Source organism: Saccostrea cucullata, unplaced genomic scaffold (assembly GCF_032062105.1).
Source record: "Saccostrea cucullata isolate Sc308-1 unplaced genomic scaffold, CSIRO_AGI_Scuc_v1 ctg7488, whole genome shotgun sequence".
NCBI lineage: Eukaryota > Metazoa > Mollusca > Bivalvia > Ostreida > Ostreidae > Saccostrea > Saccostrea cuccullata.
Window position 1 is genome coordinate 1,721 of NW_026927723.1, and position 12,413 is coordinate 14,133.

Here is a 12,413-nt window from a genome sequence, read left to right on the forward strand (position 1 = left end):
TTTCGAAATGTTTTGACGTCATATTTACATTGCGAATATCATTACGTCACAGACTCGAGATTCTTTGAACGCTCCACCCACTGCACACTTTGATTAGTTAAAATTACTAATACGTATTCATGGGGGAATAGTCCCTGAGAATAGTTCTGATTTTTCAGGGAGCATTCCTTAGATGAAGGAAATAGTCTCTTCTCGGGGAAATAGACAGTTTTATGGTATTAATGTTATATAGAGTAATAACAGTAGAGGTAAAATAATGCCATTGATTTTTATAAGTTCTCCTGCCAAACGACTGAACTTGTTTTGTTACATTCAGGCAAAAACAAATAACAGAAACGAAATATGTAATTAATTAAAGAAAATGACGAATTAAACTTTAACTCTTTAATCTGATACACATTTCTGGTCTCTCAGAGCAAAACATGGACTTTGCCGTTTTAACCATATAGTGATACGGACGGTCGCTCAAACGTGCTAACACCCCAATCACTATATACTCCCTGCGGGGGTATAAATATAATTGCTACTGATAACAATACTTTTTTACCGATTACAAGTACATGCATTTGATAAACAAAGTCCAAGTACACACTTAACGTAATTAAATAACATCTTATAGACACTGAAATCTACGGAAATGTTCTCCTATTGTGTAATACTGAAAGAAGAAAAAATTAAGAAAAATTCCCTGGATGGATTTAATAAATATACCTATTTTATAACTACTTACATTTTCACACAGTATGGTGTCTAACTTTTTTGAACATTCGTCAAACGAACAACCATCCTCATTACATTTTTGGCATTGGTGGAAAGATTTTCTATCATCTTCATTGATCATCACACCTACCAAAATACAAAAATGGTATTAATACCTCTATATGTATATTATTCAAACCTGTACAGAAAATAGTGTGTTCCAGTATATTAATATTATAGGATGTGTGAAATTTAAAAATTGATGAAAATTGATATACATTTTATGTAATAAGAGTCTAATATATTTCTTATAATTTTTTTTTAGAAATAGTTCGGTTGGTTATATATAACAAAACATCTTGTTTGCTATAAATCTCTCCTCTCTCTCCCTCTCTCTCTCTCTCTCTCTCTCTCTCTCTCTCTCTCTCTCTCTCTCTCTCTCTCTCTCTCTCTCTCTCTCGCTGAAATCTGAAACTTGCCTCGATCGTTTCCATAATATACTTCTGTAATAATTCCTAGCCAAGAAAATTTATCTAGAGTCCATTTCAATTCTTTATATGCCTTGCTTGCATCAACAAAAGACACATTTCCTTCCAGATAAGATGGTGGCAAAGATGTTTTACAGAACTGCATGGATTGTGTCCAGTTGCTCCCAATCTCTGCAGTTGTTAACTTTTCTACAAGGTATTTATGCCCTATATTTATTCACTGTTAAGACGTATTGAAAACAAATGTCATAAAGGAAGGATCTAGGTTTAACGAACAGTATTCAATAAAAAAGTCCATAATATAAAACAAAATAGGAGCAGAGCAAACACCGACCTCCTAACCATCAGTGGTGGGATCAGGTGCCATGGAGGAGTGAGAATCCCTTGCTCACCGTTCAGGCCCGCCGTGTGCTCCTTGTCATGATAGGGAAATAACAGAAAACCCCGTCGTTAATTCAATGTATAAATAATGGACTAGCAATAAGTATGAAAAACGTACGTCAGCATTTAACTCTGTGATAAATTGTATTTGCCGACAAGGTCATAGTATTGACCATAGAACTTACGAAATGATGATTTTAAACAAGACTGCTGATATGCTTGTTTCATCAACTTGCTTGTCACTTAAGATATTGTTCATACGTAGAGCATGCCCTTGCGTATCAAATCAACTGAGATATATATACTCCGTTTGCAGGTGATGAAGGTATATTGTTGCATAAGTAAGGGAAGATGACGATAGAAAAGTTAAAGTCATCACATTTATCATATAGCTTGGTTGTTCAATTACCATTAACGTCTTTTTCAAGTAAAATATCCAATTATGAAACAGATGTGTCGGCCTCTGTGGTATCTTTTATTTTAAGTTCACCAGGATATATCGTATGGACGTAGGAATGGAAATTACCATTGTTAATTGACAATACGTCGTCGATATATCTAAATGTCAAGTTGAAGGCCACAGAAATTGTGTTTTTCTTTTCACGCATTAGACTGTGCACAAATTCAGCTTCATGTGAATATTAAAATAGGTCTGACAATAACTTAGAGCAATTGGTGCCCATGGAAATTCCAATAGATTGTTGGAAGACCTAGTCTCCAAAAAGCACATAGATATTGTCATTCAGAAACTCAAGCATCTTTTTGATGTTAATTTCAGAGTACTTGTGTGATCAGTCAGAATTTGTTTTAACAAAATAATTTTGCAAATGACCAATGACCAGGTAAGTAAATTTACGAGTTCCACTTTTATTGAAAAAAAATAAACAGCTGACAGTGATATTTAAACGCCTTGACTTTAGTTTATCGTGAGAAATGGTTGTGTATAAAGTTGAAAAACAAAAGATTTTAAGCTGTTAATTTTGGTAAAATCTTGTGATTTCAAATTGTCCAAAAGTTCTGTGGGATTGTTTAGTATCAACATCTGATTCACAACACTTCTTGGATAAATTGTTGCACAGTACTCTTGAAGTTTTTCCTTCACTACTGTCAATATCTTAGTGAGGAGTGACGAAAGAGGCTTGGTTGAACATTTACTGGAACCCGCACTGTATCTTTGTTTGTAAGGATTCTTATGAAGTTTCGGAATTCAATATATATAGATTAGTTCAAATTCATTTTTGTTCAGTGGATAATTTAAAAGTATTCAAATCTGACGTATGATTTTGAAAAGTTTCTTCCTTAGAAGGGAAAATTTATTACCATAAACGCGTTTTAAAAAGAAATAAAATTGTATCATGTAAAATACTTAATGTACGAGGGCTGTTCGGAAATTATTGAGAAATTTCCTTTTACTCCATAAAGGAAAGTGATAAATTCAGGAAAATTCGTCAACCTTTAACAAAGGACAAATTAAACAGTTATGCAAAATTTCTAATTTCTAGTATAATAAGATAATTTCTGGTGAAATCATAAACATGCATACGTCTATCGACCCGGAGCAGCATCAGTACGTCATTTTAACGTCATGTTAGCCGGAAATGTTTTCCCATGTGAACTGATTAGGAAGCATTTACTCTGCTTCCTTTGTTATCATACATACCATACAAAAATCAAACCGTCTATTTTCTTAAACGGTTCTTCAAACAAATGTGTTGTTGCTACACTTGTGTAAATTTTTCATGCGTTATACGTACAGGATGATTTAGCATCATGCAGTGCCGATTTATGCAACGATGGTGAACGTTCAATTCGGTAGCGGTAAAAATTGACGATTGTTCAGAGCATCTGATTATACTTTGGTTGAATTATAGGTTAGAAAAAAAAAACATACATATGAAATAAGAAACACTTTGACATGTTTTTACCGTTGTTAATGTTTTAGCAGGTTGTTCAGTCTTGAAAAGAGTTTTCCATAGCGCTATACAAAACTTTATGTCTCTCTCTGGTCCGCCTTAACGTCAAAATCCATTTTGTCATCGTATTCAGATTTCTATACTGCGCTTAATTATTTCAATGATCTCCATATTTCTAATCAGAATTTTTACAAACTTGCTCAACATTGAATTAAAATGAAATTGAAAAAAAATGTATCGATGAATTGAATTATTTTCACTCTTATTATATATCCACCATGGGATTGAACGTTGGTGATACATATTTTCAATATCTGTTTTCGTGACTGCTCCGGGTAACCCTACCGTAGACACATTTTAATACCACTGAAGATAATAAATTAAATATTTGTAAATTATATCTTGTTTTTATGATTTCTTAATGTTTGTCAAACGTACATGCAAATTTTCACAGATAGACGTTCGTTTAAAAGAAAAATATATACACTGTCTCAATAATTTCCGAACAGCCCTCGTATATTTGCAATGTATGTTTGTGTTTTGTGTATTACATAAAAGAATGATTCGTCATTTCGAACATGACTGTTTTAAGTCTCTTTCAGATCTTTCCCAATACTTTTTAAAGTCTTTATCACGTGCTTTTATCCATTCTATGACTTCACATATATGTTATTAAAACCATTTAGAGAGATAAAGCGTTAAAGTTTTTAATGATGCTACAGTTAAGATTGTTTTTTTTTTTTTTTTTTTTTTTTTTTTGCATGTGACAAAATATCCTGGATAAAGTACAATACACTTAATTCTAACGTCCGAGATGCAAATGTGCTAGAGTCAAAAAGAAGGATTGAAGAGTAGAAGAGACTGCCATCACTTACACAAATCAATGCAGTCCTGCTATTTTTTAGACAAAAGATTTTAAAAAGAATTGTCTTTTTTACAGTTGTATTTCCATTAAAGAATGTTCCCATTTTGTGCCCCGTACCTTAAGAACAGTGGATTTCATGGACCTAACTTGAATCCACGTATTGGGATGCTTCGACATCCCCCCCCCATTCCGTCTAAGAAATTTCCCTCCAACGCACATGCATTATGTAAAATTTTATATCATTTTGCCCAACCCTTACTCAAAGGCCAATAATCAAAAAAAAAAAAATCCACAAATCACTTGTTTTGTAAATTTGATTTAATTTGACACTATATGTCTGTTAGTTTTTTAAAAGGATTTTCAATATTCTAATACCTTTTGATAATTATACCCTACCTCACAGAACAATGACTAGGATAACTTAAGTACATATCATTGTGAAAATTCTTGATATTTCTGCGTTAATGAAGAATTAAAAAAAATCCTGTTTATTCCATATTAAAATTTGATCTCCTATTGTAGACACAATTACCCTAAGGGTCATGTTTTGAGCAAACTGGAATCCACATCAGCTAAGGATATTTCAGTAACAATCTGATTGATTATTGGATTGTTGTTTTGTTAACTTTTTAAAGCACTTTATTCATATAAGTGTGATGTTTTTCTAAGAAAGTTTATCTTGAGTGTAACCCATTATATTTTAAATGGCTATTCCTTTTAGCCAATGATGCTGAATTTAAAAGTAAAATAAATCCATCGACGCCTTGAAATAGCCAATTTTTTTTTTTTTTTTTTTTTTTTTTTTATTGCATATGTATTTAGTGATTTAAATATTACCTTTCTCCTTACACAATCCAAAATACGATTCGGAACAATCGGAGGAAAAGGTGAATTTCTTCTCTGGGCCACATTTTACTGCAGAACAATATGTCTTTGTTGTTATGTCTTTTTCTACAAAACCAAAAATATTTTCAAACATGACGTTTTTATCAAAACACGCAGCGGTTTCTCATCGTGAAGCACATCCCTGGATGAAATACTTTAGTTTCCTTAAATTTCCATTTAATCGGTCATTTTTACCTTGACCTTTGACCCTCAGTCATGAAAATTTATTTTTTCTCTTTGTTTTTGCTATTGTTTAGTATATATCTTAATTTGTTTTAAACAATTTTAAAATACTCAGGAAATTATATGGAAACTGATTGTATAATTATACATATTGTCCTTGTCCGGATTTTTCAAAAAAGCATACATTTGTACCCATGGTAACATGAAAACTAAATATGAATATCAAGTGATTCTTTGTAGTTTATATTAGAAGGATGTATTGACTTTCAAACCGATGTATTTTTTTTCCCAACAGTCCGCCAAAATTATGCGAGGCTTTTCAAAAGAGCCTTAAATCTACCATTTGTCCCCCCAAAAATCCTATCTTACTGGGTGATACTTTTTCTATGAGGTAATTAAGTTACTGAAATGCTAAAATTTATCTAAAGAACTATAAAATGATGCATTATGGCAAAAAAGTAAAGTCATGTAAATATCTTGATCTATTAAAGAGTTTTGATTAGTCAAAAAACGGTAATTTTACATCGGAATTTTGCAATTTTTAGGCAATGAAAAATATATTTTGGTTGCCACGGTAACCACGGGACATAGCAATCATTTTATTGGAATTTTCAGTTTCATACATCAATAAACATGTAGGAATATGGGCCAAGTTTCATGAAAATTCAAGACATAGCGTGCCACATTTCCAATGTAAGTTAGAGTTAAGGGTAGTATTCTTCTCACACAAAACTGTAAGTTTAAAAATTAATGAAATTTTCACAGAATCGAGAAGACAATATTACTAAGTGATGGTATCAGTTAGATAAGTTTTGACCGTTTTATATTAGAGTCAAGGTCAGGTCAAGGACATTTCCTTACCCCTAGACATTACGAATAAAAATGAATTCATCTGATTATTCAATAGGGTCTTCTATTTCAAAAGATTTTTTTTCATAAAAAGATATTATCACATAGGGTTTATAAGATGATATTACCAAATTGACACAAATAGTTTAACAAAAATGGAATTTGGCTAATTCGAATTTTCTCTATATTTCATAAATTTTCAGGATATTTAAGTTATTTTTATATGCACCCTATATTTATTTTTATTCTTATTTTCACATATGGTAAAGAAGTCATAAAGAGATACGAAATGATACAAAATTAATAGTTTTGACCGTTTACTAAGACAGCAAAACACTTTCTACAGATTTTTGGATTATATCGATATTTGTACTTAGAATGGAAGATTTTAAAGGCTAACATAATTGTAGTTTGTTTGGAAAATCATATTTATTTGATATATTTTAAAACTATAGTCCCTTCTTGTTAATTTAGCTAACATTTGAAAAAAAAAACTTAAGTCTTTGATTGTGTAAGAATTATAACTAAATTCGTTGTTTCATGATAATTTTGAGAGGCAGAAAAGAAGATATTTTCATGCGTCACCATTCCGCCAGTTTTCGCTACTTTTTAAACTCAATATACCATTTCTATTTAAAGTTGTACAATTGTGATGAGAAAAGCAAAATACGGTCTTTCTCTTTCACATAAATATAAGATATATAGACAAATATACATTAAATATTTCATCTATTCAGAAACCAGAGAAGAATCCTACCTTAAATACTTACAGAGAATGGCTCTTAATGATTATAACTGCATTATGAATTCTGGAACATACTAAATTAGATGAATTAACAACAACAACAAAAAAAGATGTATGATATTTTTTTTTGAGGTTGGGGTCCTTCCCCGTGATAAAAAATGAATTATATACGTTTTATATCAAACAAAAAGAACACAATAATTGAACTTTCCCTCTTTCACGTATGTTTTATCTGCATGATAATTATATATTACAGTGACTTGATCCGAAGAGTCGCGGATCATCGGATCAAGGATCAAAGACGCGAAAATCGACGACTTTTCGGATCAAGTTATTATTGTAATGGAAAAGAATTTTTTGGCCCCCTTAACAACCAGCATAATGTAGAAAAAATGAGATCAATAGAATATATCCCCATAGAACAGAGGATTTGCCAAGGGACTATTTTATTTGTAATTTCGTCATGATTCTTTGTACAATTTACATTTACTACGTGATCAATTTCAGAGAGGGGTTTTAAAAATTTAGAAAACCACAGTGTGATGAACCGAAAATTCAGACCACACCGTCGCGGGATTGTTTGAACTAGACAGTAAAACTGATTGATATACACTTGGGTATATATTCTAAATCTTGTTATAAACGTTTGTACACGTAAGTTCATTATATTTATACGTATAATTTCGTTTTTTACACGCTTAGATATAGATGAAATTACATTTTGACTCAAATAATTCCAATACCTGCCATGTACACTGAGTATGCATTCCTTCCTCCGCACTCTGTAAATTTTACACCTTGTTTATTTTCTGCACATATTTCATTACATTCACTTGGATTTAACATGTTCGTTGAAACTAGATTTTCAAAACATGTGCATTTTCCTGCCTAAAATACAAATATGAAAGAAATCTACAATAAAGGATGAATACAAAAAATAAATAAAGGATAATCATAAATAAAATGAATAATTGAAATAAAAACTCAAGCATCAAACTGAACAAAGAAACGAAAAAAAAATGTAATTGTCTGCCGCCTTCACTGAAAGTGGGAGATATTAATTCGGGTCTGTCCGTCAGTCCGTCTGTCTTGTCCGTCCGTCTAGCTGTCCTGTCATGTCCGTCCGTTGGTCCGTCTTTCTGTCTATCTGTAACGCTTTCGTTTCCGCACGATATCTCAAGAAACCTTTGAGCTTTTACAATGAAATTTTGCATAGCAGCTCCCTATGGCCTACAGAAGAATCCTTTTGATTTTGAAATCAAAATGTCAAAGGTCAAGGTCATAAGTTCATAAATTTTGTCTGCTATAATACTTTCGTTTCCGCGCGATATCTCGAGAACCCTTTGAGCTTTTGCAATCAAACTTTACATAAGAAATCCCTGTGGCCTATGAAAGACCCCTATGGATTTTGAGATCAAAGAGTCAAAGTTCAACATCGTAGATTTATTCATTCTGTCTGTGTATAGCACCATCGTTTCCGGTCGATTTTCAGGAAGATTTTGAGGTTTTGCAATGAAATGATATACCATAACTCCCTAGACCCTCTCTCACTCCTCTAAATCGTCCCGCCCCGTTTGTTTAATTAGTATTTTTATTGTATTAAATGTCTTTTTTGAGCACAGGGGCATGTGGCGAGTTATCACGTATAATACATGTACAGATTGTCGGCGGACTCTTTATTCTTATTTCATCTATTAGAACTGCTTAATAAAGGCTGAATTAGACACCGTGCATTGTGTAAAATTTTGACAACATCGAACATGAATATATACATGCATGGGAATTTATGTTTGCATATAATTTCCGCTAAAATAAAGAGGCACCGTGGTATAGTGGTATGCCTCTCACTCCCCCCAAAAATGTCTCTTGCTTAACATGTTAGAAGTCCTGGGTTTGCATCCTGATCGCTCCATTATCTTTTTACTTTCTCTTATTTTTACTTAACGATCAGCATGTGAAATGAAAACGTTATGACGTCTAGATTGTACAAACTCAAAAAATCATCATTACAGTGTGATAAATATTTTTTTATAAAAAGAATCTTCTATACACACAATAAAGAATAAATAAACAAATCTTGAAATCCTTATTGGCATATTTTAATTGCTTCAATATACATGTATAAATTCAATTATTTTAAAAATTCAATCATTGGGGATCTGAATCCCTCCCCCTCCCCTGAACTGCGTATGGTCTTCTTTTCTCCCTAAGCAGGGGTACACAAATTCTCTGAATTAGCTTGTTATCATCTAATACAGACCAGAATTGTTTGTAACCGATAATGCTATTTTGATATTGTCATTATATAAAGACAGTAAACCACTCATAATATAAGGTAAAGCTTACATGTATCCCAAACTTAGGTATATTTTCAGTTCCACATATCTCTTGACAGAATCCAACTGAAGGGAACTTCATGTCAAATGTCTTACTTACACTCAACGTACTATTATCTGCTGAATAGCATCCTGAATAAAAAAAAAAGAGGAAGTACATACATGTATCTGACTTGCCACCAAACTCTTTAGAACCAACGGAAATCCTTTTCCCCCAGAAAACCTTTATATTTACGTGTACAAATATTAATAATACACCATTGAATAAAAACTATTTAGAACGACAAATTTTTCTATAATTTTGCATTATTTAAAAAAAAATTATACCGAGAATGTGTATCCGGGATGAATATCTAAGGTATATACCAGACCAATAGACTTTTGTTGAAATTCGAAAATCTCCTGATTTTAGGGTGGTATTATTGTCCATGCATACTTTCTGGGCTTCAAACCAATTCAATCTCTTTTGAGTAGATTTACTGATAAACTCTGAAAAGTAAATAAATTTTAAATCTTGAAAAAAATCTGCATTTTGTGTTATATTTCCTTGAAGAAGGAAATCAGACTAAACCTCAATCCTGACATACATTCATTTATTTTAATGCGATTAGTATTTTGATGGCCCGGTTATCCATCAACTAACTTATTTCTTTCCATAATCCTCTCAACATTAGAACATCTTATCTTATCCTCCTTCAATGACTAAACTGACATATATTTTTTAGAAGACACAAAATATAAAAATGAGAAATATTTCCATTTTAATTTTTTTTCTCTGTGAATAACTCTTTAAAAGTAAGCGGAATGGATTTCTTGATCATTCTACCGGAATGTAAATCAGGCAAGTCGATAGGTCAGGAGCTAAGGAGGCCTAACATGAATGCAAATTTCGTGTGGCTGCCTTTGTGTTTGACGTCAGTAGGCGAGGACTATTGAAATTGGCATGGGAGTCTTCGTGTAATTTAAATCTATGTCTATATTTTCAAATATAAATCTACAATTTTATTTCACAATGAAATGGAAGTATAAGGAATCACTCTCTAGTTAGTATAGTATGCCAGAGATATCAACGATAGTGGGAAACATGGGATAATTTATTAATTTTATAATAATATTATACGGGCCTCGCCCGTTATGCAAATCATCCCATGTTTCAAATCTACTTACCAGTAAATGATATGAGCAGAAAGTACACAAGCACTGATGATCTTATTCCGGTGTATTTCATACTAGTATTACATGTACGCACATCTTTACCAACCTATATTGAAAATAAAAATTGTGATTAGCGTCTTTTCTATTTAAACGGTTGTTACGCTAATTCTTTCAATGTTGAAGATTTTTAGAGTTTCTTAAAAAGGTAATCAGAATGAAGTTTATTATTTTATGTAATAAATACATTTTTTGTAATATATTAATGAAGCTGTCCAATGATATCTTACCTCAAATCGAATAGCAGTGTTCTCACCTATAATTGTATAACGCATTTAAAAGTTGTTGTAAACACGTTATACACGATTCTCTCCATCAAACTGTAAGTTTTAACGTTCATTTGTTGTGTACATATCTATATACAGCAAATAAACTTCCTGTTTATTAGATATATGGCATACGTTTTTAAGGAAATGTGACCCATAAATGGGATTCATATACGTCACGATTTTTTTGCTAACTATAAACTCAGGCTTATATAAATCAATTCAAATGATAAATGGATCGAACAATTAAAAAAAAATGTCAAAGTTTTGGGACGCCTTGTACCCTAACATAACCACACGTTAAAAATCATAAAAATTCAAGTACGCCCCTAGAGCCTATTTATTTACAGTTTTACATAATGATTGTGTATTTTGATGTTTAGTATTTTTTTAAATTAAATTAATTGGACTACCCCGAGGCACGCTCGGTTAGTCTGGTCTATTTTGGCAAAAAGTGATATACCCAAAAGACCAGAATCATTCATCGCTAATTAAACACTGTGAAATTGTAAATCGTGCAAAGTTGTATTTTCTAAGACGTGATGTTTGATTTTTACAATATTAACGTATTGAATATTTCAAAATTGAATATGGCTCTTAATTTATAAAAAGTCTCTTTTTAGAGGAAATACAACATGTTCCTCAAGATCGTTTTGGAAACATATTAAGGACATATGATACAAACATTTTTTTTCTGTGAAGGAGACTAAATATCATGTACAAGTTTAGAAAAAAGGATACTTCTTATTTTTTTTTTCTCCTAAGGACTGAGAAATGAAATACACTTGGGAAATATTAGTCATATTCCAATAAAAAAAACAAATATAGACAAATCACACTCAGAAAGGTTTACAGGTGAAAACAAATCTCAGAATATGTTACCTTGGTGCTTAAAGTGCAATATAAACTATAGAAAAAAATACCCAAGCCAGGTGAATTTTATGAGGAAAAGGGAACTAATATTTTCCAAGTCTATTTCATTTACCAGATCATAGGAGAAAAAATTCTAAGAATTATCCACTTTTCTAAACTCGTGACATGATACATGTATTAAATCTCCTCCAAAAAAAATTGTTTGTATCATCTGTCCTTAATATGTTTCCAAAACGATCTTGAGGAACATTATGTATTTCCTCTATTTCTTCTTCTTCCGTACTTTTGTCGTGGGTTCGAATCGCAGTGTGAGACGTGGAGACCGGTCCTTCGGATGAGACCGTATAAACCGAGGTATCGCGTCGCAGTATGTGCCTGCAAGAAAAAGATCCCTCCCTGCCCAATGACCCTGAGTGCCGAGTATAGGACAAAAATTTGCAGCTCCCCACCGGCAAGTGGTGACGTCTCCATATAAGTGAAAAGTTCTCGAGAGGGACATTAAACAATATACAATCAATCAATCAATCTTTCGTACTTTTGTGTCCGTGAGTGATCTAATAAACTACTGATACGATTAAACTGAAACCATTTTTAGAATTAAGAAGCATTTTTATGTATATTTGCGCCCACGTATAAGACGTCAAATTACCAATATATTTAATACATCTGTAACTTTTTTTCTTATTTTTTTTATCAACTGTATTTGAATTTTATAATA

At 32.0% G+C, this 12,413-nt stretch overlaps 1 protein-coding gene across 1 annotated transcript; it reads right to left on the bottom strand.

Annotated features, from left to right (window-relative positions):
* Nucleotides 1-7,734: 7,734 nt before the first annotated feature.
* Nucleotides 7,735-10,579, bottom strand: LOC134275344 (sialate:O-sulfotransferase 1-like). Its single transcript, XM_062757621.1, has 4 exons — nucleotides 10,512-10,579; nucleotides 9,672-9,833; nucleotides 9,355-9,476; nucleotides 7,735-7,896 (listed from the first exon to the last, which is right to left on the bottom strand). The coding sequence occupies exons 1-4, from the start codon at nucleotides 10,570-10,572 to the stop codon at nucleotides 7,735-7,737; spliced, it is 507 nt and encodes a 168-aa protein (XP_062613605.1). The 5' UTR covers nucleotides 10,573-10,579.
* Nucleotides 10,580-12,413: the final 1,834 nt, after the last annotated feature.

Excerpts from the sequence above, each read along its gene's own strand:
- LOC134275344 (XM_062757621.1), bottom strand. The coding sequence starts at position 10,572 with ATGAAATACACCGGAATAAGATCATCAGTGCTTGTGTACTTTCTGCTC. Across the intron at positions 9,477-9,671 it reads ATCCCGGATACACATTCTCG|GATGCTATTCAGCAGATAAT; the intron begins GTATAATTTTTT and ends TTTTTTATTCAG. Across the intron at positions 7,897-9,354 it reads TACCTAAGTTTGGGATACAT|GCAGGAAAATGCACATGTTT; the intron begins GTAAGCTTTACC and ends TTTGTATTTTAG.